Source organism: Peromyscus eremicus, chromosome 6, assembly GCF_949786415.1.
Source record: "Peromyscus eremicus chromosome 6, PerEre_H2_v1, whole genome shotgun sequence".
Lineage (NCBI taxonomy): Eukaryota > Metazoa > Chordata > Mammalia > Rodentia > Cricetidae > Peromyscus > Peromyscus eremicus.
This window is the reverse complement of record NC_081421.1, coordinates 35,313,968-35,341,380: the sequence shown is the minus strand read 5'-3', so window position 1 is coordinate 35,341,380 and position 27,413 is coordinate 35,313,968. Positions and strand designations below refer to the sequence as shown.

Genomic DNA, 27,413 nt, shown 5'->3' with positions numbered 1-27,413 from the left:
TTTCTTTAACAGAGGATGAAAACAGTGTTCAATTAAGGCTTTCTTTTTTAGTGTGTGTGTATGTACGTTGGTATGTATGCTTTCTACTATCTGTTATCAGAGTCTTTCTTAATCCCATAAAGAGATCCTTACCCTCATGATTTCATCTAGCACTAATTACCTCCCAAACTTTCCATTTGCAAACACTATCCTATTACAGACTGAGTTTCAATAATGAGTATTGAGACAATACAGTCAACCTACAGCACATGCAACACAAGGGTCTTCTACCAACTGAATTTACATGTGCTGATTTGCAAATGAACACTCCAAAAACAAACTTCAAGGGGACTAAGCAGATGCTGATGGAACACCCTTCCTGCCACCACCTCCAGCACACTCCCATTCCTAAGTCTGAGGTTCCAATACTGAGAAAGACATTTTACCTGAAACCACCAGTGCTCATACCTATAAGGACCCCAAATTTTCCTACAGGCCATACACAGCCACTAAACATTCCTAAAGAAGAGAGGAAGGAAGAAACCAAGGAACAAAACACCCAACCAACAAAGACAGGATCAGATATCAGCACCTAGAATTACAATCTTCCCAATTCCAGATGCCCAGACACCAGTATAAAAACAATCAACAACAGCCAGGACAATCTGTCTCCTCTAGAGCTCAGCAACCCTACCAGAGCAGGCCCTGAATATTCCAGCATAGCTGAAGCACAAAAAAAAAAAAAAAAAGACCAAAAAACAGGCTTTATGAGTATGATAGAGGCTGTAAAAAGGAAATGAATAAATCTCTTAAAAGAATCTATGAAAACACAAACAGTGGAAGAAAAATATATAAAACCACTGAAGACCTGAAAATGAAAATAGAATCAACAAAGAAAACCCAAACTGAGGAAAATAAAAAACTAGGAACTCAACAGGAATCACAGAGTCAACCTTGACCAACAGAATACAAGAAATGGAAGACAGAATCACAGACATTGAAGACACAATAAAAGAAATGAATACATCAGTCAAAGAAAACATCAAATCTAAAAAGCTCTGAGCATAAAACATCCAGAAAAATCTAGGACACTATGAAAAGATCAAATTAAGAATAATAGATCTACAGGAAGAAGAAGCATCAAAGGCGCAGAAAATATTCACAACAAAATCATAGAAAATTTCCTAACCTAAAGAAGAAGATGCCTACAAAGGTACAAGAAGTACACAGAACACCAAATAGACTGGACCAGAAAAGACAGTCTCCTCAACACATAATACTCAAAACACTAAATGTACCAAACAAAGAACCAAAACTAAAAACTGCAAGGGAAAAAGACCAAGCAACATATAAGGTAGACCTATTAGAATTATGATTGACTTCTCAGTGGAAACTCTAAAACCCAGAAGGTCCTGGACAGATATCCTGCAGACTCTTAAAGAGACCACAAATGCCAGCCCAGACTAGTATGCCCAGCAAAAGTTTCAATCACCATAGAAAAAAAACACTCCACGGTAAGACTAAATTTAAGCAATGTCTATCTACAAATCCAGCCCTATCTATATAAGATGCTAGAACTAAACTCCAACCCCAAACTAATGAGGTTAACTATATCTAAGAAGACACAAGAAATTAATAATCTCAGACCAGCAAAGTCCAAAGAACAGAAACACACACACACACACACATACACACATACACACACACACACACACACACACACACACACCAACAACATAACAGGAATCAACAATCATTGGTCATTGCTATCACTCAATATCAATGGTCTCATTTCCCCAATAAAAAGACACAGATTAACACAATGGATTCAGAAACAGGATCCATCCTTCTGCTGAAGTCAAGAAACACCTCAATATCAAGGATAAACCTCAAGGTAAAGAATTTGAAAAAAATATTCCTAATAAATGGACCTAAGAAACAAGCTGGTATAGCCATTTTAATATGTGACAAAATATACTTCAAACAAAAACTCATTGGAAGAGATAAGGAAGCGGTCATTAAAAGTCTCCTAACCGAGTTCCAGGAAAGCCAGGACTACATAGAGAAACCTTGCCTTGGAAAAACCAAAACCAACCAAACAAAAAACAAAACAAATAATCAAAAACCCAATCCAGGGCCAGATGGTTTTAGCACAGAATTCTTCTAGAATTTCAAAGAAGTTTTAATGCCAATACACCTCAAATTATTTCACAAAATAGAAACAGAAGGAACATTGCCCAATTCATTTTATAAGGCCACAGGTACCTTGCTACCCAAACTACATAAAGACCCAACAAATGAATAGAATTACAGACCAATTTCCCTTATAAACATAGAAGCAAAAATATTCAATAAAATACTTGCAAACTGAATCCAAGAACACATCAAAAAAGATCATCCACCATGACCAACTAGGCTTAATCCAAGAGATGCAGGGATGGCTCAACAGATGTAAATCAATAAATGTAATCTACCATATAAACAAACTAAAAGAAAAAAAACATATGATCATCTCATATGCAAAAAAGGCCTTTGACAAAAATCCAGTACCCCTTCATGATAAAAGTCCTGGAGAGATTAGATATAGAAAGAGTGTGCCTCAACATAATATAGGCACTATATGGCAAGTCCATAGCCAATATCAAATTAAATGGAGAGAAACTCAAAGCAATTCCACTAAAATCAGGAACAAGACAAGACTGTCCACTCTCTCCATACCTATTCAGTATAGAACTTGAAGATCTAGCTACAGCAATAAGACAAATGAAGAGATCAAAGGGATACAAATTGGAAAGGAAGAAGTCAAAGTATCTTTATTTGCAGATGATATGATAGTATACAGAAGTGACCCTGAAAATTCTACTAGGGAACTCCTACAGCTAATAAACACTTTCAGCAAAGTAGCTAGATACAAAATTAACTAAAAAAATATAATCAGTATCCTTCTTATATACAAATGACAAATGGACTGAGAAAGAAATCAGGGAAACAACACCTTTCACAATAGACTCAAATAACATAAAAATATCTCAGGGGTAACTCTAAAGAAGCAAGTGAAAGAATTGTATTATAAAAACTTCAAGTCTTTGAAGAAAGAAATTAAAGAAGATATCAGAAGATGAAAAGATCTCCTATGCTCATGGATTAGTAGTAAACATAGTAGTTAACACAGTAAAAATGGCCACTCTACCACAAGCAATCTACAGATTCAATGCAATCCCCATCAAGATATCAACACAATTCTTCACAGATCTTGAAAGGACAAATCTCAGCTTCAAAGAAAAAACAAAAACCCAGAATAGCTAAAACAATGCCCAGAATAATGAAAGAACTGCTGAAGATAGCACCATTCCTGAGTTCAAGTTGTAATACAAAGCTATAGTAATAAAAACAGCATGGTCCTGGCATAAAAAGACACACTGGCCGGGCGGTGGTGGTGCATGCCTTTAATCCCAGCACTCGGGAGGCAGAGCCAGGCGGATCTCTGTGAGTTCGAGGCCAGCCTGGACTACCAAGTGAGCTCCAGGAAAAGGCGCAAAGCTACACAGAGAAACCCTGTCTCGAAAAACCAAAAAAAAAAAAAAAAAAAAGACACACTGATCAATGGGATCAACTTGAAGACCCAGACATAAATCCACACACCTATGGACACCTGAAATATACACTAGAAAACAGGCAAGATCTTCAACAATGGTGCTGGTCAAACTGGAGGTCTGCATGTAAAAGAATACAAATAGACACATACTTATCACCCTGCCCCAAACTCAACTCCAGATCGTTCAAAGACCTTACCATAAAACCAGATACACTGAACCTGACAGAAGAGAAAGTGGGGAATAGTCTTGAACTCATTGGCACAAGAAAAGAATTTCTGATCAGAACACCATTAGCACAGGCACTAGAATCAACAATTAATAAATAGGACCTCATGAAACTGATAAGCATCTGTAAGGCAAAGGGCACAGTCATTCAGATAAAATGGCAGCCTACAGAATGGAAAAAGATTTTTTTATCAACTTCAATCCAATAGAGGACTAATATTCAAAATATATAAAGAACTCAAGAAACTAAATATCAAAAATTAATAATGATAATTCAAGCCTAAAGTAGTGTTGAAAGCCTTTAATCCCAGCACTAGGGAGGCAGAGGCAGGTAGACTGCTGTGAGTTCAAGGCCAGCCTGGTCTACATAGTAAGTTGCAGGACAGCCAGAGCTATACAGTAAGCAAAGTGAGACACTGTCTTGAACCCCCACAAAAAATACAAAAACCACAAATCTAAACAAAGAATTCTCATTAGAGGAAACTCAAATATCTGAGAAACAGGTAAACAAATGTTCAACATCCTTAGCCATCAGATAAATGCAAATCAAATCAAAACTACTTTAAGATTTCATCTTACACCTGTCAGAATGGCTAAGATCGACCAAACAAGTGGCAGCTCATGCTGGTGAGGATGCAGAGTAAGAGGACTTAACCATTGCTGGGAGGAGTGCAAACTCATGCACCACTATGGAAATAAGAATGGAGGTTCATCAGAAAGATGGGAATCTATCTACCTCAAGACCAATACCGCTATAGGGTTCAAGACCTATACCGCTCTTTGGCATATACCCAAAGGATACGCCATCCTCTCACAGAGACTCTTGATCAACCATGTTCTTTGCTGCTCTATTCATAATAATCAAAATTGGAAACTGTGGGAGTCTAGCTCCTACCTTTCCCACCTTTTCTAGGGTTCTTATGAGGAGAGAGATAAGAAATGACAGATAGAAGAGAGACCTAGTTGACGAGAAGATAGAAACACAGGATAACTTCAGGAGGGCCTGGATCACTACCCAACGGCCTTTTCCATTTATTCCAAAGGGCTTTTTATAACAATGCCAAGGGGCAGGGCAAAAGACCTCCCCCTTGCAAGATCAAAGCACACCACACAGCCAAGTGTAGACCCTTCCAAATACCTGGTAACCACACCCATGATCAAATCATCCCCTTATGCAGTCCTGCTGGGTAAAGCAAGCTCAGATCTGTCTCTGACCCTGAGTTCTCACTAGGAAACCTCCAGAAGTCCCTCAACAGAATGGATAAAGAAAGTGTGGTACATTTATAATAGAATATTACTCAGTTGTTAAAAATGAAATCATGAAACTTGTAGGCAAATAGAACTAGAAAAAAAATTATCCTGTGTGGCATCCCAGACTCCACAAGACCAATATTTGATTTTATGTGGATATTAGCTTTTAAGTAATTGTTAACCAAGCTATAATCCATGGAACCACAGTGGGTAGGTGTAAGAGTATGGACTAAAGAGAACATATAGCTCTTGTTAGGATAGGGAACTAGGATAGATGGACATGGGTGGATGGGGGTGGCTAGAATGGGAGGATCAAGTGGGGAGTGGGTTATAGGAGAGAACAAGGGGAAGGACAGTAAAATTAGGAGGCATTTGAGGGGTAGTATAGAAATCTAATACAGTAGAAACTTCCTAAAATATATAAATGTATCAATTCCGCCTGAATGAAATCTTCAAACACTGGCAAAGATAGAGTCCCAACTGGCCAAATGAAGCTTCCAGTACTGGGATTGGGTTACATCTAATTGAGCTGTTCGCCAAAAAGTCCTCACAGGAATCCTCGAATAGCCTAGGGTGTTGCCAAGACTATGGGTTGCTCTCTACAAACTGACAGAAAGGCCCCATTGCTGAAGACATCACCTACACAACTCATTGAAGATGGAGAGGTTGAGCTGGTGCCCACATAGAACCCTAGGGTCTTGGGTACAGTAAGGTACTCTGCAGGCAACCAAAAGAGAAATATAAACACAAAACCTTTGATCTACAGTGTATACTACCTGCAAGATATGCTAGGGCAATGGTGACACAAATTTGTGGGAGTAATTAACCAATCATTGACTAGATAGAACCCACACCCAACACTGCTTGGGTGACCAAGAACCTGACAGTACATAGCCCAGGGACCTAGGGTAAAACCTAATACTACTGGTCTTAAATTAAAAAAAAAGCCAAAAAAAAATGTATTGATAAAATGACTCCTAATAACATTCTGCTATATTCATAGATCAGTGCCTAATTCAGCCATCATCAGAGAAGCTTCCTCCCGCAGCAGATGGGATACAAATACAAAGACCCACAGCCAGACATTACATAGAGGAAGAGACCTTGAAATACCCAGCCCTAAATGGGAGGTCTCCATCAAATAACTCCCCTCAGAGCTCAGGGAACCCTGGGGAAGTTGAGCAAGAAGAGTGTAAGAGCCAGAGAGGATGGAGAACACCAATAATAGAAAGCCATCGAAATCAACATGAGCAAAGCTTCTAGGAATTCAGACTGAAGCAACATGCACTGGGTCTGCCCATGTCTAAACCAGTCCTCTGTGTTTATATTATGTTTACACACACACACACACACACACACACAGATACATTGTCTAAACCAGTCCTCTGTGTTTATATTATGTTTACACACACACACACACACATACACACACATATAGAGATACATTGTCTAAACCAGTCCTCTGTGTTTATGTTTATACACACACACACACACACACACACACACACACACACACACACACACACACACACATATAGAGAGAGATACATTGTCTAAACCAGTCCTCTGTGTTTATATTGTTTAAATACAATATATATATATATATATATAAACACACTATTTGTTAGTGTTTTTATGGGATTCTTGTGCCTTTTCCTGGATTCTTTTCCTTCTATTGGTTTGTCTTGTCTAACTTCAATGTGATAATTTTTTTTTATCTTATTATTTTAAAAAAAAAATCAACAAATGAATGAAACTAGGATAACGATTAACACCTGAAGTAGCATACCTGCTGGGAGAGGGAAATCAATTTTTCCAATGGAGTGACACTGGGTGTATCAACCATTCCAGGTCAATAGTTAACCAACACCTAATGAAGTACAGTTTTTTGTGTGCTTTTTTGCTTGTTGTTTTGTGGATTTTTTTGGGTTTTGGTTTTTGGGGTTTTTTTTTGAGAAATAATTTAAAGTTGGGAGAGTAGGAAGGGGAGAGGATCTGGAAGGACTTGAGGAGGGGAAGAATGTGATCAAAATATATTTAAATTTTGAAATTGTTTTAAAAAATAAAAATATAATAAAAAAGAAAAAAACAAAAAGAAAATCACTGGCACATAAATGCTTTTGCTTACAAATGACACACTTCAGTTCTAAGATTTCATTAGCTAAAGCAAATCACTTACACAGAACTGGTAAGGTATAATATGAGGTATAATTCTTTGATATGCCTAGGAGATGAAATATTTGGGATGGGCAAGATAGCTCAGTGTGTAAAGGTGCTTGCTGCCAAGCCTGATGACCTGAGTTTGATGCCTAGGAACCAATCTGTCCTGATTTCCACACACATGCCTGGCACACATGCACACATATAACTAAGTAAGTATAATAAAAAAACTAATGAAGTACTTACTAGTAGAATAGTAATACCCCACACGAATATCACTATACATTGACTGCTTGCAGCTGTTTACTGGCCACATCTTTTCTATCCTAGGTCTTGGGTCTTGTTTTACAGAACAACTTACAAATGTACAAATAAATAGACCTACAAATAAGGAAATTTCCAAATGACACATATATCCCTTTGTAACCTATACTATACCTGAAAAACTGTTGCATAAAACCTAAAAAAAAGAAGTGGGAAAGTTATTGCTTATAGTCCAGATTTGACTCTATGGTGTTGGTGGCTGAGTACGACAGAGAACAAGGCACCTGATACAGGTTTCCTCAGCTCTTCCTTCTCAACTACAGAACAGGAGAAAACTCACCCTATAATTTTGTTACAATTAGCATAGCGTGTCACAATCATCCCTATTATTTTACTATTCACAAACAGTGTTGGTTTGAATGAGAATGGCCCTCAGAGGCTCATACATTTGAATGTTTGGTTTCTGGCTAGAGGAATTGTTTGGGAAGGATTAGTTGTCACTGTGAGTGTGTTTTGAAGTTTCAAAAGCCCACAGGAAGCCCAGTCTCTGTCTCTTGGCCCACAATTTAGGATCAGATCTGTGCTGCTCACAGCTCCAGCACCATGCCTACCGGCTTGCTGCCATGCTCCCCACGATGATCATGGACATACCCTCTGAAACGGTAAGCACACCCCCAATAAAATGCTTGCTTTTCCAAGTTGCCTTGCACATGGTGTTTCATCACACAGAAGAGCTACTCAGACACAAACTCTTGCCAGTTTGCCCAGCTTTGAATACTCATGCATCAACATATTTAGGTTAAATGGCTTTGAAACCCCACTTGATAAAAACTCTTAGTAACCTTGTCCTTTCTAGTATCTTACTAACTCAAAATACACATAATACAGAAATGACCACTACACCAAGCATCAATGAAACTAACTTTCCAAAATCGAAACAAACCCGATTCTAGTATATAGATGAGCACCTCTGCTTTGTTAGTAAGCATGTGTATATATGTGCCTGAGTTTCAAGACCTAAACATGCATCAGTGTGAATTTATTTAAATGCTACATTGTACAAAATAGATTATTATAAATTACAGGTGATAGAGAGCACTGATAGGGAATGAGCTCCAAAATAGCTTAAGAGACTGGGGGGTTTACTGACCTTTCCCTTTCCTTTTCATAGTTTTTGACCTCAAACTTGTGATACTTCTACCTCACCCTCCACCCCACACCCCTCAGCTCTGGGATTACAGGCAGATGACATTACACTTCGCACAGAACAGCTTTTGTATTCCATCATTTCTTTAAAATATACATGAACATATATATCTGGATGTACATACACTTTGTACCTTTAAAACATAAATTGACGAATTTTGCTATAGAATACAGGTGAGAAGTGTTTTTCATTTTATGCTTTTTTTTTAACTCCTTGAATTGTTAAAAATGTATATGCGTGTACTTTCTAAAGAAAGAGAAAAATTAGTACTCTCAAGAATGATTCAGTGGGTAAAAGTACTTGTTGCCAAGCCTGACAACCTGAGTTGATGCCGGGAACCCACATGGAAGGAAAGAACTGACTTCTGCAGGTGGTCTTCTGCCCTCCACATGTGAGCGATGGCACACGCCTACCCACCTAAACACAGCCACCTAAACAACCAATAAACAAACGCTTAAAACAACAACAAAAATCTTCAGAAAATCAAATACAGAAATATTCAAAGGAAAAACACTCCACTAAAATATGAACAACTGACAAATTTGCCAAAACACACAAACATATCCCTAATAAAAAGAAACAGATGTAATCAATAACAAAAAAAGCATTTTCGCTTTCTTAATTTGGCAAAAAATTCAAAGGCCTTGTTACAGTCAGCATCAATAGAAGTAAAGAACTTTACTGGAGGACGAACAAATTATCGGAGTAATTTGGCAGTATTTATAAAAGTAAAAGTGAACACAGTTGATGACCAACAGCCACTGCCCTCCAGACACCAGCAGTGTTCCACAGGAACCCAGCGCAGAGGCTCTGGAGACAGACTACTCATGTCCAACTCCATTTCCCAACACTAGCAGGGTTCTTTCTTTTTTAAGTATTTATTTTTATTTTAAGTGCATAGATGTTCCACTTGCATGTATACCTGTGCATGCCTGGTACCTATGAAGGCCAGAGAAGGTGAGAGAGTGCCTGGAACTAGAGTTATAGACATGGCTCCATGTGGGTGCTGGGACTCAAACCAGGATACTCTGGAAGAAGAGCCAGTGTCCTTATCTGAGCAGCCATCTCTCTAGCCACTACAGATTCCTTAATTTTCTGGACTTAAGTTTCTTCAGTTATAAAACAGACATTATAGTAACATCCACTTCATAGTTATGTTGTAAGAATAATACATCCTATAAATTTATAATAAAGAAATTCTTAATTTGAAGGCAAAAATAAAATTTAAAATGTATTTATTTATATAGGAAATACTGTTACCTATTAAAAGACAAATGTCTGTCCATTTGTCAAGCTTATCTGAAAAAAATCATCTCTCTTTATCACATACTGACATGATACAGGATGCAGATGTAAAAAGTCAACTTAATAGACATCATTAAATAATCATACATATGCAACCTTAGATAAATGGTTAAAAATACAGACTGATGTTAAAGGTGGCCATGTAGAGATTCCACAAACACCGTGGATTAACAGACTTGCTTATACTGTTTCCTGCCGACAATTTGCTTTCTATGAATCTTCAAATTCCCAATTCCAAATCTTCAAGCTCCTGGAGAAGGGCTTTCTCTTTTTGAATTTTCTCCAGCTACAAACATTTCAAATATTAAAGTTATTAAATAGAAAATAATTATTAGATCTGTAACCTAACAGTAGAAAGGACAAAATGCAGAGATGGAATATTCTTACATTTTATCAAATCCACTGGCAAAGCCAGGTTAGAAAGCAATTCTAACTTGTTCCTGTTATAATCAAGGTGCAATGCATAGAGCTGTCAGGGTGTCCCTTCCAGTGTGAGATTTCCTGCATCTACTTGTGCTTAAAAGTACTGAGAACACGGGGAGGAAGAGGTAGGTGGGACAGTGCAGCAGATGGGAGGAAACCTGTTATTTACCTAACAATTGTCATTATGTTTCCAGTGACAGCATTAGGATACCACTTAGGAACTGTGACTCATTCACCATGACCTAGGGCTGAGCTTCCCCTATCACAGACAAAACTTTAAGAGTATTCAAAAGAGGGGGCTGGAGAGATGGCTCAGTGGTTAAGAGCACTGACTGCTCTTCCAGAGGTCCTGAGTTCAATTCCCAGCAACTGCATGGTGGCTCACAACCACTTGTAATGAGATCTGGTGCCCTCTTCTGGCCTGCAAGGACACATGCAGACAGAACACTGTATACTTAATAAATAAAAAGTAAATCTAAAAAACAAAAGAAAAAAAGAGTATTCAAAAGAAATTTAAAAAGTATTAAAAAGAATTTTGCAAACTGTTTCCCAGACAAGTTTTTCAGTTCTGTGCTTTTTTTCTCGACTGAATGATTGCTTATACTAATTCTGGGGTTGGGCTGGGGGGTGAGCTGGGGGATGGGGGGGTGCTAATGGCTATGAACCCAAATGGAGAGTGAACCCTTACCTGATTTTTCTCTAGCTGTTTCCCAGCGGCTGACTGCTCTTTGAGCTGCTCTATTGCTTTTAATTTCTGTGAAATAAATACAGGGAAGAAGGAAGAAGAAGAAGTTATTTTCTAGTGCAAATTATTTTATCAACAGCAACCATACTACACTTCTTCAAAGACGGTCTGGTAAAAATGCTAGGACAAGCCGGGTGGTGGTGGTGCACACCTTTAATCCCAGCACTTGGAAGGCAGAGGCAGGTGGATCTCTGTGAGTTCAAGAACAGCCCGGTCTACAGCGCGAGATCCAGGACAGCCAGGCTGTTATACAGAGAAATCCTGTCTTGAAAAACAAAAATAACAACAAGAAAAAAAAAGACTAGGATAAGTTTATTATTTTTAAAGTTAACTGTAAAATTGTATGTTAAAAGCATGGGATTGGGCAATCTAAGTTTTTGTTTGTTTTTTAACTTATTCTGTGTGTAGGTGTGTGCTGTGGAGCATACACGGAGGCAGAAGAACACTCTGGAGTCTGGTCTCCCTCTCCTTTCACTTCTCTCTCAGTTCTGGGCTTAGACTTGGATTGTCAGGTCTGCCTAGCAAGTATTTAATGGATATGAGTGTACCAGTGTGGATTCATAAGTACAACACAGATTTCAGCATCTATTCCAACATTCCACTGTGGCAGGACAACGCCTCACCCCAGGGCTGCCCCCACACATCATAAGTTCCCTTCTCTATGTGTGTTCATTTTAAAAGCTGGAATAAAGTATTTGTTCCTATCTAACTCAAAGGGAGCTACTGAAAAGCTGCGATAAGTCTTCAGGGCTGGGGATGTAGCTCAGGAGAGGAGTACTTGCTTAGCATGCATGAGCCCTGGGTTCAATCTCCAGTCCACAGCATTGATAACAATAAAAAGCACCTTTACTACAGATATCTAACGTTCCTTATAAGTTCAAAATTGACAATAGAAGCAGTTTCAGTCACTAAAGCATTTGTGAATGGAACTGAACTGAGGATTCCTCTAAGTTACACTATTTTATGGAAAGAAAGCGACAGAGAGAATTGTCACCGACTTTTAGTCCCTGTCAAACACTGCTGTCCCCCTCTTAATTATGCAGTTCCCACGTACAAGCCTTCTGATGCACATATCTATTTTTCACTCAGTCTCTCACCTTCTTTAGATTCTTAATTTTTTTGTCTACTTCAGGATCACCTGAAGCAGACTGGGTGATAGTATTCCGTGGAGAACTCTGTGGGACAGGAGTAGGAGTCAAATCACTTCTTGCTTCCTAAAGGAAAAACAAATTGAAACATCTATTTATTCTGTCTGTGTGTGAGACAGCTGAGTGGGTAAGGATACTTGTTGCCAGGGTGACAACCTGAGTTCAATTGCTGGAACACACAATGAGGAGGCTGACCACAATACATGTGTGGTCAGAAGACAGCCTGCAGGAGCTGGTTCCTTCCTTCCACTGTGTGAGCCCAGGGATCAAACCTGAATGCATATATTTACTAACTATAGAGTATATACTCACTGTGAAAGGGAAAAACTTCAAATTTTAGAAGAATATAATGCAATTCTACCTTCTGAAATAACATTATTGGGCCAGTGAGATGGCTCAGGAGGTAAAGATGTTTCTTGCCGCCAGGCAGTGGTGGCGCACACCTTTAATCCCAGCACCTAGGAGGCAGAGGCAGGTGGATCTCTGTGAGTTTGAGACCAGCCTGGTCTACCAAAGTGAATTCCAGGACAGGCAGAGCTGTTATACAGAGAAAACTAGTCTCAAAAAACTTCAAGAAAAAAAAAGAAAGAAAGAAAGAAAGAAAGAAAGAAAGAAAGAAAGAAAGAAAACCCAGGTACCCCCATTGTGGTGAAAGACATTCACAGTTACCCACCATATAGATATAGATACTAATTAATGGAGAGACACAAAGAAAGCTACCTGGCTATTTACATCTAATCCCCACTACATTTTCTCATATCACAATCACATCTTTAGGAATTGTTAAACGTCAGGGGTTTAACAATCAAGTAGCTCTTGGCTTGATTTTGAAGAGCTCAGCACTCCAAATACCTGTTTTGCAGCTTTTTTAGCTTCATGCTTCCTTTGATTTTTAAGGGCTGTTTTTGATAATGGCTTGTCACTTCCTGGATGTGGTTTCATATTCTGGGGAGGTTCCTCTTCATGCTATGGAAAATGTAAAACAAGTACTTCTGAAATGGAGTCCAAGGTTTGAAAAGCACACAATAGCAAATTATGTTCTTTAATTAGTATAGGACGATTCTATCAGAATTATTTAACAAACTGGCAAGGCACATTTCAAATGTCTTACTAGAACAGAGTTCAATAAGGGCCTTTCTACTAGCTGATATGTATCTTCTAGTTACATAAGCCCAGGCAAAATTCACTTTTGGCTTACAGAAATATGAAATTTGTCTCAGGACCACTAGAGACATGTAGTTCTTATGAAACTGAGTAACAACTGCTTCTCTGCGGTCTTTTTGATGTGATTAGCACCATTAGGAAGCAGCGACCTCATTTATTTTCTTCCCAACAAGAATCACGTGGCAGCTCTTTACTGGCAGAGTCTGAGGTTGAAAGGTTAAGCACTGTTGAAATGGACTATCGCAATAGGATTTGAGAGGCTTTAAGAATTTTTTAGTCAAGAAGGAAGGATACTGTTTTCTTTTTGTGCAAGCCAGGAGCAGGAAGTTTTATTCTTTGGAAGTGTTACCTAATTCTCTGGGTACCTTCTTACTAGTTTATTCAGCCCCTTTAAAAGGAACATTCCTACTTTTCAGCTAGGGCACAGCTCTACTTTTCTAATAACCTCAAGAACATGTAGCTCATGCTCAGATGTCCTTTATTATTAATACTATCACAGAAACTCAGACCACTGAGCAATGCTCTCCTGAGCTCTGAAATAGTTTGAAAGTATATGTGACTCCAACCAATAGTCAGGAAAAGTGAGGAACTAATGGCCTGAGGACAATAAATACTACTTCTCCAAGACCATGTCTGCCTGCATGCTGCCCTGCTTCCTGACATGATAATAATGGACTAAACCTCTGAAACTGTAAGCAAGCTCCAATGAAATGCTTTCTTTTATAAGAGTTGCCATGGTCATGGTGTCTCTTCACAGCAATAGAACACCAACTAAGACAGCATTTAAAAACTGAGACAATTTCATATATGTATTCAGATCCATTGTGTCTTGAAAAATCAATAACTTTGGCAAACTGGACCCACGATCACCTATGGAAAATCAATTATTGCTGAATGGCTAGCTGCTCACCATTTCCTCCTGCTCACTACTGCCTTATATCATCAGCCTCACCTAATTAGCATCTGAATTTAAGTCCTGGACCTATAAAGCTAATGTAGCATGTTGAGTTATCTTTCCCAGAAATGAAACTGAATCCAAAACAACAGACTATTGCCAATGCCCTAAGTCACCCATCATAAATACGTGGTAGGGTCTTACTGCGGAAGGCACTGCACACTTTGGCTGCAGGACATAGAGAAATCAATCTCAAACTGACCAGGAAGTATCTTCCCTGATGGCTAGCATTCATGGTGCCAGACAGTGTTTCGCAGACTGCTGGGGGAAGAACAGACATCAATGGTCTTACCTAGTATTGGACCCTGCATGGTGCAATACTGACCTTCCAGGCAAGATGTGCCTACTATTGCAACAGTTACATGTTTACTGCTTTCTGATTGGATTTGAGGTTTGTTCTACAGAAGAGAATTTCATGCTTCCTACTATATCCTGATCAAAAGTCCCAATATTATTATTTTGCTAAATAGTCATGTCAAATTGCCTTCTAAACATTTATATTTATACCCCTAGGCCTGAGCTGCTTTCAACACTGGTTAGAGAAACTTCCTTTTTCACTGGGCAGAAGTCAAGGGAGAGATTCATTACTGGTCAAAGTGCTGAAAAAGAGGAGAAGGTATCAACCCCCCACCCCCACCCCATCACCAAAGCTCAGACAACATTACAGAAGAGGAGTTGCAAAGAACGTAAGAGCTGGAGGATGAGGAGGAGTGCAGTAAGATGCTGTCTTCTGGTTAGGGTACGGTTATTGAACTCAGGAACTCACAGCAGCTGGAATTACCTGCACTCGATCAAGCCAGCCAAATTCTGACATAGATTTGACAGACGATTTCTAGGCCACAGCACTTACTGAAGAATTACTGGTAAGTGACTGTTGTTGGGGAAGGCACAATCATTGCTTCTGAGGATACAGCCATCTTAGGACACAGCCATTTGTCAATAAATGGCCCCATACCTATGTTCATATGGACAGTGCTAAATGGACTTAGAAGGTTATTTAAAAAAAAAACAAAAAACACGAAGTTGGGAGAGGAATATGAGGATAGTTGGATGGGGAGATAGAGTAGATATGATCATATTTCATTGCATATGTGTATGAAATTCAAGAATAAAAAATTGTTTTTAAACTGTAAGCCCCCTTAAATTAACCTTTGAGCCAGCTTAATATATGAGCTGCTCAGCATCTTCATCTTCTGTGGGTCTTAGGAGAGCTCTCTGGAGTATATTCTAAGTAGGTACTAAGCAACACAAGCATGGGAAAAAGGTCTACAGAGTTTCACACAAAATCACTTTCCTGTGTGCTATTACTTACCAGCTTGGAATTGGTGACGGGTTTATTTCTTAAGGCTGGAGGTCTATAAGCTGTTGCAACTTTAGGTTCCTCACTAGGTACTTCACTTGGAACTGCTTGATACTTGATTGTTTTTGCTGGAAATACTCCATCCAAAAATGGCTGCCAAGAAACCTGCCATAATTCTCCATTTGATGGCACATCATACTTATGCAAGAGAGAGCCAGTATAATGCCAAATCTTATACCCATTATTAACACGTAACCTGGGAGCACATGTGGCTGTTAAAATATGCTCACCATCTGGGCACCAGGCAAAATACGTAGAATCAGAAGCCACTGGTTTAGAAATTAGTTTGTAGTTTTTAACATCCCATACTTCCATTTGTCCCCGAAGATTTCCAAATCCAGCCAGTACTAGTATATGTCCATGAGGGCTATAGTAGGCTGCATTGCGAGGGCCAGTCCCAAAGTCAAACACAGGATCACATTTCAGGTTGAAAACTGTCGCTTTTGCAGGCATAAAACCATAAACAGCACAAAACTCAGTAGAGCTAGAATTCCAAACTACATCATAAATTGGGCCATTTTTTGCTAGAAAAAAATATAAGATACAAATCAACAGTAAAAAAATTATATGAATATTAGCACAAGATATAAATATATAACACTCATAAGCATGCCAAACATTTTTTCAAACTTCAAAAATTAAATATTCTTGTGTGATATACTATGAATATTAATACAAAATCGTACATTTAAGAACTCCCATAGAATTTTATTATCTTTTAAACACATTAGCAATATGGGCTCATGGAAGCCAATTATAGACTTACAGTAATACTTTATTACTAGAAATAAAAAAGATATTTTTTTAAAATGAGGTTTTGCTAGGATGTCCAGGTTAGTCAAATTCCTGAATTCAGATGATCCTCCCAGCTCCAAAGTGCTAGGACACAGACTACATGTGCAGACTACCATGTCCAGCAACAGCTTGGTTTTTGTTTTTTGTTTTGGAATGAGTAACATCTGCACATTGCTATACAAATACAAACTACATAAAAACGCATGCCACAAAAGTGTCTGTATCAAGGTAACCCATTTCATTTCTTGAATATCCTTTTAGAATATTTTCTTGAAATAAAGCATCTTCTCTAAACACATAAAAATTACAAAGTTCTAGGCTTTTTGTCATTTCATTTAGTACTGTATTTTGGAGACTTTTCTACATTATCACATAAAAATCTGCTCGTCCTCTGCCTCAGTAATCCACAGTAATCCTCCCTGATCACTTCTCCAGTCTAAGTGCAGACAAACAGGTGAGAACACAGCTATAAGGTTAATAACTGGGCAATGCACCCTCACAATGTTTCACAGTGTTCTGTGAAGCGGCTGCACCCATTTCCATGCCTATCAACAGGTTCTAATGGTATGGGTCTCCCTCATGTTCACACTATACAGTTTATTTTTACTTTTTCCAACCTACTAGGTTAAATTTAAGACTTGGTTTTATTTCCATTTGCTTAATTATTGTTATCTTTTAATAATTAAAAGTAATTCATTTGTTTTCTGGTAGAATAATTTTCTTGTACCATTCCCATTTTCTTTCCAGTTATTGAATAGGCATTTCGGTATCTTGCGAAATTAAGAAAGCTTAAGCTTACCCTTTCTTATACTCATATATCCCTTGCCTGCGTGTTATCCCTTGTTGTTAGTTTTGGATTTTTTTCCCTCTGGGGGAGCAGGTGGGACAGAGTATCTTGTAATTCAAGCCAGCCTTGAACTGGCTATGTAAGTGAAGATGACTTGAATCTCCAACCCTCCTCCATGTTCTAAATATTGGGATTAAAGGCATTTATTACTATGCTCAACTCTTGTCAGCTTAAAAAAAATTCTTTTCTACTTACCTAAGTTAATAGATTCTTCTAACAGAAACCTATAAGGTTTTATATACTACAAACTTATCATTTTTTTCCCTTAGGATTTTTGTCTTGCTTAGAAAAATCTTTTATTTTTTAATTTCAAGATTAGAAAAAAGTTTTCTCGGGGCTAGAGAGATGGCTCAGAGGTGAAGAGCACTGGCTGTTCTTCCAGAGGGTCCTGAGTTCAATTCCCAGCAACCACATGGTGGCTCACAATCATCTGTAATGAGATCTGATGCCTCTTCTGGCATGCAGGGATACACGCAGCCAGAACACTGTATACATAATAAATAAATAAATACATAAATATTTAAAAAAAAAAAAAGAAAAAAGTTTTCTCATATTTTCCTTTTTAAGAGTTCCTTTGAGGTTTTATATATAATTGAGGGTCAAGTGGAATTTATTGTGGTAAAAAGAAATAACAAATTTATGTTCCAAATGACTAGCCATATATACATTACTTTTTCATAAGCCAGATCCAAATGTTCTTAATTATATTGTTTTACATTTTAATTTCGTTTAGCAGCAGAATTACCCATGTCCTCCTAATAGATTGCAAAATATTCTTGTGTGTTAACTAATATTACCAAATTTCAGACCAGTTTATCTAGTCTTAAAAAAAAAAAAAAAACCGACTGGCATTAAAATGTTAAATTTTAGATTAACTAGGAGAGAAATGTCATCATTTGTAAAAGTTTGCTTATTAAAGTTTAGAGCTTATCTGAAGAGTTTTTAAGTTTTATTCCACAGGCTCTTAGAATTTATATGTCTCTTGGTATGTCTTACTGTATTTAAAAGGCTGTTGCTTATACTGTGACTTCATTTATACAAAGACACAAATTCAGTGTCATCCTTCTTTGGGTCTTTTGTATTTACTTGATATTCAGGTCTATTTGTTTAACTTCTTATTTCAGTGGGAATACAGGGCTTTTTGGAGGGCAAAGTATGGACTATTTCTCTACTTACATACACTCAATTCAAAGTGAAAAAATTAGGGAGCTGCTAGAATTTAAAAACTACTATTAGGTGCTGGAGAATTGACTCAGCAGTTAAGAGCCACTTGCTGCTCTTGCAAAGAACTGGAGTTCAATTCCCAGCCCCAATGGCAGGCAGCTCACAACCAATGTAACTCCAGTTGCAGAGGATCCAGTGCCCTCTTCTGACCTTCTTGTGCAACAAGTATGCACACAGTGTACACACATAGATGTAGGCAAAACACTCATACACATAAAATAATAAAATAAAAAGTCTAAAAAAATTTTTAAGTAAAATAACTATTATTTTATAGTTAATTTAGCTTATCAATGTAAGAGACCAATTGGTAACATTGTTGGCTTCACTCTCACTTCTGCAGCTATTTTTAAACATCTACTTGCTGTGTTAGTTAAGTGCTCAGAGAGATGCTACAGAAGACCACATCACCCAGAGTCTACTCCTACTCAGGTGCTGGCACCACGCTAGCAAACTGACTGCCTGCCTGTCAAAGTCAGGCTTGCTTGAGGATGACTTCAAGTTTCTCATGAAGAGGAATTTTATCAGCAATGTTACCATGGTATTTGGTTTTACTCACTTGACTAAGAATTTAGACTGTGCCAGGCATAAATTTTAATCCCAGCACTCGGGAGGCAGAGGCAGACGGATCTCTGTGAGTTCAAGGACAGCTTGATCTACAGAGTGAGTTCCAGAACAGCACAGCCAGGCTGTTACACAGAGAAACCCTGTCTCGAAAAAGAAAAAAGAATTTAGTTTGTATTACCTTTAGTGTGTGTGTGTGTGTGTGTGTGTGTGTGTGTGTGTCTTTCACTGTCACTGATTTTAACCACAGAGACTGTTAAGGTGTACTCACGTAATTGTACTACAGCACTTTCTCCATTTGTTGCAATGTAATGCAGCGTTTGTTCTCCATAGTAGGAAGCTCCTGTCTTGTCAACATCTGTACTAGCTATTACCAGCACAGCAGTAGCTATAACAGTGAAACAGTACTCAATTAGATTCAAAATATAAGTTAAAAATCATCTATAGATTGCTTTCTTTATATATATATAATATATATGAACGTCAAAATTACTATTTGATAACAAAAATGAAAATTATTCACTGTACCTTTTTTATTCCACAGCATTGTAACCTTATCAGCTTTAAAGAAGCTTTTATTGGCCAGTGCTGCCTGAGGTCCAGCAAAGTTAGGGTACTGATATAATCTAACAAATGAAGGTGCACCTTTACTTCCTGGGACATAGACTGCCACCTAAAATACACATGCATAAATCAGTACTTAACTCTTAGAAGCATAAAAAAATGAGATGAATGTTTTTAGAATTACTTTTTAAAAAGAGAAAAGACTTAAGTTCTATATAAATAAATAAAAACAGGAATTACCTTATAAGGTTGGCTTCCAGGTGATAAGTTAAAGTCATTAACTTTTTGCAAATGTAATTTATTTGCTATTGTGTCTAAAATGAGAGGAAATGGATTAGAGATTGATAATAAGTTAACAAAAACACATCAAACTCTGAATTCATTATAAAAGGCTACTGTAACTACAAACTGTTCATTGTAGTTTCATGTAGATGAGGCAGAGCAATCTCGTAGAAAGGGCATGGGTGACAGCCAGACAGAACTAGGCTTGAATTCCATTAACCCATTTACTGGATGTATAAACTTGGGCAAGTAATAAGATGATACTAATTATACTACCTACTTCCCAGGGATTGATTTTAAGAACACATGCCAAGTACATGGTATATGCTCCAATAAATGCCAATCTTTATATTAAACAATTCATAGACTCCATTAGATGGTAAAGATTGTCCTCAGCTTGCTAATGTAAAATGTGCATACAGAAATTCTATATGATAAATAATAATATAGCTGATACTGATTACCCTATCCTCAGCACTGAGAATCCATGTTAATAAGTAATAGTGCTACCCTAGTTAATGGGATAAATACATCAGTAATATTTATGATGGCTCTGACCCTATAATACCACTGAGGAAAAGAAAATTCTATATTTAGATTAGGGCTAGCTTGTGGTTGAGCACTTGGCTAGCATGTGTGAAAGCCCTGGGATAGATTCTTAGCACTGAAGACAAACAAACAAAAAACCTTTGAAAAAACTGTATTTAAAGTAAATAATAAAGTTATTTAGTCTTTCCATACTAAAATTGTTGTTTTCAAAGAAGTGAACTTCATTGTTAACATTCCGTGCACAAATAATTTCATCATCTGACCAGGAAGGACACCTATGGGAAAAAGTAAAACCATGTCAAAGCACTGATGCTGTTTAAGATAAAACACTAACATTACGTCTGCTACCAACAGCACTAATAGTCTTATTAAATGGTGTAGCATTAAAAATATATTGTTCCTTTCTTTTTAAAAACTAAAAGAGATAATATTTTACTATAATATACTCCTATATACTTAAAACCCCTTAAATACCAGGATTTTAGAATAATTTATTTCCAAAGTCAATACTAGAGGAACAAAGATATTCAATGACATTAGCAAGACTGTGAAAATACCACTTTCCAGACTGGAGAGGTGGCTCAATTTTTAAGAGCACTTGTTCTTGCAGATGACCAGGGCTCATTTCCTAGCACCCATATGGTAGTTCATAATCATCTATAACTCTAATTCCAGAAGATCTGATGCTTCTGACCTCCAAGGCCATAAGGTGCACATACATCCACGCAGGCAAAACAGTCTTAAAATAAATCTAATTTTTTTTAAAAAAAATAGCACTTTAAAGCATTTATTTACCAGTTTTGCATTTTTTTCTGTATGAAAGATTTCAAACATGCTCCAGTTTTCACATCATAAAGCTGGAGGTTGGGTAGCCCAGCTGTGCCATCTTTAGAAGCTGCAATAAAAATATTTTTTATAGTGATTGTCTTCTAACACTTCTAAGATTTCATTCTCACAAAAATCTTAGAATAAGATTAAGAATATTAAATAAAATATTGCCTAAAATCAACTTTCCTTCCTGTCTTTAATTATGAAGCTAATCATTCATTACTAAAACCATGACAACATGATAGTTGTTTGAGTTAAAGCCCATCTCTGAAATGATTAAGAATACTTGAGGGATTTCTTGCTAATTCTGACATATATTACTGTTAAAGGGATTAAGTCATGAAGGTTTGTACCCATCACTTATGATTCTCAATTTCCCTTCAATTTACTTGGAAAAACAAGATTCATTAAAGTCCAAGTCTCTTTCTTGGAAGAATAAAACCCTGAGGGTTATAATCCAACAATTAACTATTATCATTTATTTATTTAAAAAGATTGTCATTGTTAGAGAATGTTTTCCCACCTTTTTTTTTTCTTTTTTCTTTTCTTTTTTTTTTTAATGAGACAGGGTCATATATATCCTAGACTGAACTCAAATTCCTGTGTAGCTGAGAGTGACCTTGAACTTCTGATTGTGAGTACTGGAATTACAGGCATGAGATACCTCATCCAGTTTATGTAGTGTGGAGATCAAGTACTCTACCAACTGAGTTACATCCCAGCCCCAAATACAGCCTTTATACCATTTTCTTATGTTTGTATGGATAAAGCATAGCTAGATGAAAGTTCATATATCATTACCATTAGATGGCTTTAAATGTATCAAAATAGGGAGCTGTTTCCTATCCTTTTTGGTTTGGGGGACAAGGTCTCTCCAACTCACAATCTTCCTGTTTCAGCCTCCTAAAAGTACTGGAATCACAAACATGTAGACTACACACTCTGTCATAACAAATGCTTGTTTGATATTATATCTATTATACTGTCTTTTGCTTATAGTGATTACTTTAAATGTTGACTAAATCATTATTATTCCAGACCTTTAGAGATTGTTTCTAGCCAACAGTTATTTATTTTCTAAATTTTCTTTTGCAGTTTTTCTTCTCCTTTATCTCATAACTTACATTTCCACTTTACTTCCTGAAGTATGTCATTAACAGTCAACCATGACTCAAAAATATTAAAAGTAAAATCCCAGAAATAACTCATTAATTTTAAATTGCATACCATCTTAAGTGATGAAATCTTGAGCCATCCCATTCTGTTTATTGTTTGCTTATTTATTTACTTATTTGTTTATTTTGAGTGAGACAAGGTTTCACTATGTATCTCTGGCTATCCTAGAACTCACTTTGTAGAGCAGGCTGACCTTGAACTCACAGAGATCCGCCTGCCTCATTAATTATCTTTGTATCCACTGTATCCATACTACACTCATATTCTTCTACCCACCCAGTAGCCTCCTTGGTTATTATATTTACTGGCAGAGGACACAGTGCTTGCAAGTAACCCTTATTTTACTTATTGAGTGGGAACACAAAAGTAGTGATGCTAGCAATTTGCTACAAATAGCTTCCTTAAAGTGAAAAAGCCCAAGTTCTTATTTAATATAAGAAAAAGCTGCATGATTACTGACATTAGGACTGGCAATGAGAATGAATCTTCTATCCATGAAATTATGAACAACATTTTTGGGTTACTTTTTCTGTGGAACCCTAACAGGTAAAAGTTACAGTCACAGCACAGTAAGTCCCTGGTTAAGATGAAAAAGCTGGGGCTGTGGGTGGAGCTCAGTTGGTAGAGTACTTGTCTAGCATGCATGAAGCCCTGTGTTTGGTCTCCAGCACCACATGGATGGAACATGGTGGTATACACCTGAAATCCCCCCATCCAGGAGGTGCGGACAGTAGATTAGAAGTTCAGGATCATCCACGGCTACAGAGTTTGTACAAGTAGCCCAGGCTACTTGATATGGAGACCACTTAAAGGGTGTGGCTTACTTGCAGCCTCAGTCATACTCTAAGATCTTATTCCCTGCAAATGGTGGGGGTGAGGGGTGGGGGTGTCTGCTTGACCTTAAATTGCCATCTTTCAGGTTATAAACTTAGTTTTTTCCCCACCAAATGTAATTGGTCCTGCTAGAATATTTTTATAGGGAAATACTTACTAGTGTAAGGCTGCCACGCTGCCAGGACAGTGTTATTTGGCGAGAATTCAAGGCAAACTGCTTTTGGGAGGTCGAAGGAGTGCAGTAGTCCCTTGTTAGTGACATTGATTATATTTACTCTGGTTTCAAAAGAAATTACTTCAGCAAAAATACCATTTTATAACAGCCAGCACTAACCAAAACATTCATGCCTCTTTTCAAATATAAAACACTCCAAATCGTTCACTTTTTATAAAAGCTACTTTTCAGAGTTTCAAAAAACACCAAGGAAACACTTTAACTTTAAAAAAAAAATGTAAATTTTAACAAAAAGTATTGAGAAATAGTACAGAATTAGCAGCAAGGACCAGAAGAGCTACGATCATCTGAATGAGCGCACAGCTAGGCTGCAGAGAGGCTGGGAGTCATCAAGTCAAAGGGAAGGCAGGCACGAGGCAGAATGCTGAAGCACACTTGTTACATTTGAATCAATAGAAACTATAATAGTAAGGGATATCAGTAAGCATGTTTATTAAGATCTCAAGAGCTGTCTAACACATAGGCCTATCAAGAATTACTGTGCTACAATAATAACAAAATAGCAGTGATCATGGAATTACAGTAGTTCAATATTGGATACTTCCTACATAATCCCATGCAGTGGCCTCACCACTTTCTGTAAATCTCTCATTTGAATCCTTACAAGCGTCATCATCTCTATTTTATAAACAAATACATTTAGACTTAAAAAAAAATTAAATGAGTTGATCTGATCAGCATATTACTGATAAATGCTACAGCCAAGTTTTGGAAGTTAGCTTGTCCTGACATACTGAAGTCCCAGGGTGGGGCTGCGGAGATGGCTCAGAGGTTAAAAGCAGTGGCTGCTCTTCTCGAGGACCCTTGTTGGAGTCCCAGCACTCACACAATGGCTCACAACCACCTGGAACTCCAGTACCAGGAAGCCTCTTCTGGCTTCCATGGGCACTACACACATGGTGCATAGACACACATGCAGGCAAAACACCCATATAACCCATATACATGTAAATAAATAAATACATACTTTTTTAATTAAAAATTGAGCTGGGCATAGTGGCATATGCCTTCAATCCCAGGACTCAGAAGGCAGAGGTAAGCAGATCTCTGTGAGTTCACAGCCAGACTGATCTACATAATAAATTACAGAACAGCCAGAGCTATGCAGAGACACTGTCTCAAAAAAAAAGTTGGAGGTTGCCCAACCTTTAGACAATGAAGCATGATGTTGTGTCTATAACTGTGCTGGAATGCATTGAAGGGTATTCTGGGAGGTATTTGGCCTGTTGGCCACAGGTTTAGGTACACCCACAATTAATCTTTTTAGGGTTAATACATACATATATACATATAAGATGGAATATATCTTTTTTTTTTTTTTCAAGAAATTGCTGCAATAAACTTTATTCTGCTCATGTCTGAGGAGGATACTATGGTTAGGATAAGCAGAAACCAGTAAGAATGAGAGTATATTGCACACTTAAACAAACACACATGCACATGCATCCCCTACATACAATGATTCTTTGCAAATTATAAACAATAAACAACACATCTGAAAATGAGGCTTGTTTGTTTTTGCTGTTGGTGATATTCAATAGTTATTCCTAGCTTAATAAAATTTTAAAAAATCCTATTTAAGGAAAGATCTGTTATAGTTTCTAAATTAGATAACTACAAATTGACCAAGACCACAATCAATACCCATATCTAATTGCCTTGCCCTGGAACAATACGTACTATTTTATAATCACATCATTTTAAGAAAATAAAGGTTAGCATCTGATGATACTATTAAATGATGATACTATGCAAAACAGCATACAGGGATATATTAAAAAGATTTAAAAAGCTGGGCCATGGCAGCGTACAACTTTTATCCCAGCACTCAGGAGGCAGAGGCAAGAGATCTCTGTGAGTTCCGGGCCAGCCTGATTTACATAGTGAATATGAGGATAGTCAGGGCTATGTAGAGAGATCCTATCTCAAAAACAAAACAAAAGCTTTAACATTGTGGCTAAGATTCAATGTGCTTATATTGTTAATGATTTGCAATGATTTTATTGGTTAGTCAACACCCTAAAAAGCAAATCAACTAATTTAACAGTCTTTAATAGTTAATTTTAAAAAAAGATCACATTTTATCTGACTTTCAGAAAAATTTAAAATATATTACCACTATAAAGAACTTCAAATTCATTATTTTCAGACTAATGCATTATTTTTCTCTCTTTTGAAAAGCCTAACAGTATATGCTTGAAAACAAAAGAAAAATAAGTATCAGATATTTGGACATTTTCTTGATCTGTGAAATAATGTAGTGACTGTAGAAAATTAGAAAGAACTGCTTTTAGGAAATCATGATCATTTAATGAAAATAATTATTTTCTTAAAAGACCAGTTTTGTAATCTGATAGTTTACATAATATAAATTATATTAATCATTCTTTCTATACTTTTGTACACAATAAAATTAACAGTACTAACTTAGTTACTGGTTTGACAGCAAAAATACAAAGTCTAAAGTAAACAAGCAAAAAATAATAATTATTTTCTAAATGTGAATTTAAGAAACCCTAACCAATAACTTAGAACACTATTTGAAATAACTTTTTGATTTCCTCAGTAATAATTTTTTCACAATTATTTTTAATTCTAAGTCACTACACAGCTCAATTTATGGCATTTATATAAGAACACTTTTGAGGGTGTTCAAAGTACTCTCATTACACATAACAACAAATGCACATGACAATGAGACTTTATCAATGATAACCAATACATGCTTTTCAAATCATGCCAGCTGTGTAATATTCATTGTGCCCATAAAATTTTCCATAAATGAGCACTAACTTTTCTCCATTGTTCCAGGCAAACAATGTCCCATCCTTACTAAAAGTGTAGACTTTGCAATTTTTTCCAGATTCCCTGAAAAAAAAAAGTTTAAATTAAAAGGCATTAATAATACTTTCCAAAAAATCTGATTGAAAAGTCTACAATCCATTAATTCAATGACTTGATTAATTTATACAAATTTTAGAAACTATTCCAAAATGTTGTCTATTTAAATACTTCATCTCTTACAATGTAAATGTTAGCAACCTTTGTAAAGTATGTTGGAAACTGGCTTTATGCAATCAGACAAATCTTCAGAAATAGATCATTTTTTGGTGTGGTAGTCTGAATGAAAATGGCCCGCATAGGTTCATGGATTTGAACATTTAGTCATCTGGAATGGCACTACTTGAGCAGGATTAGGAGGCGTGGCTTCTTTGGAGAAAGCATTTCACTGGGGGTATGCTTTGGGGTTTCAAATGCTCTAGCCAGGTCCAGTGGCTCACACTCTCTTCCTGCTGCCTCTGGACCCAGATGTAGAACTCTCAGCTATTTCTCCAGTACCAAGACTACCTGCATGCCACCATGCTCCCCACCATGATGACAATGGACTAAATCTCTGAAACTATAAGCAAGCCCCAATTAAATGCTTTCTTAGAGTTACCATGGCCATGGTGTCTCTTCACAGCAATAGAACACCAACTAAGAGAGTGACCACAGAAGGCAAAACAATGAAACTGAATGTGCAAGTTATTAGTTGTCAGCCCTAAGCAAGCTGAGGGACTACAGTGCAGAGGCTTTGTACAGACTGGCCCCATACTATCTGCATAACAAAACAGGAGTGGACAGAATACCCTCAAAGACTAAAGGGCTCTTGGATTTGAAAGACTAAGCTATTATATCAATTTCCCCAGTGGAGACTTAATGTATAAAAACAAGGCCAGAGCTGGGTGGTGGTGGC

General features: G+C 37.2%; 1 protein-coding gene across 3 annotated transcripts in view; it reads right to left on the bottom strand.

Moving 5' to 3' along the window:
- Positions 1–9,900: 9,900 nt before the first annotated feature.
- Eif2a (eukaryotic translation initiation factor 2A) overlaps positions 9,901–27,413 on the bottom strand; it is a 30,211-nt gene continuing 12,698 nt past the window's right edge. Inside the window, exons 3-14 of one of the 3 annotated variants that reach the window (XM_059265382.1) lie at positions 26,471–26,545; positions 23,600–23,656; positions 21,400–21,499; positions 20,797–20,879; positions 20,014–20,087; positions 19,738–19,882; positions 19,481–19,597; positions 15,735–16,306; positions 13,156–13,269; positions 12,253–12,369; positions 11,099–11,164; positions 9,901–10,273 (exon numbers count right to left, since the gene is read on the bottom strand). In XM_059265382.1, coding sequence (XP_059121365.1) covers positions 10,208–10,273; positions 11,099–11,164; positions 12,253–12,369; positions 13,156–13,269; positions 15,735–16,306; positions 19,481–19,597; positions 19,738–19,882; positions 20,014–20,087; positions 20,797–20,879; positions 21,400–21,499; positions 23,600–23,656; positions 26,471–26,545 — 1,586 coding nt within the window. In that variant the 3' untranslated portion in view covers positions 9,901–10,207. Of the gene's footprint in view, positions 10,274–11,098; positions 11,165–12,252; positions 12,370–13,155; positions 13,270–15,734; positions 16,307–19,480; positions 19,598–19,737; positions 19,883–20,013; positions 20,088–20,796; positions 20,880–21,399; positions 21,500–23,599; positions 23,719–26,470; positions 26,546–27,413 lie in introns of all 3 variants that reach the window. The other 2 variants (XM_059265381.1, XM_059265383.1) reach the window with 2 other exon arrangements.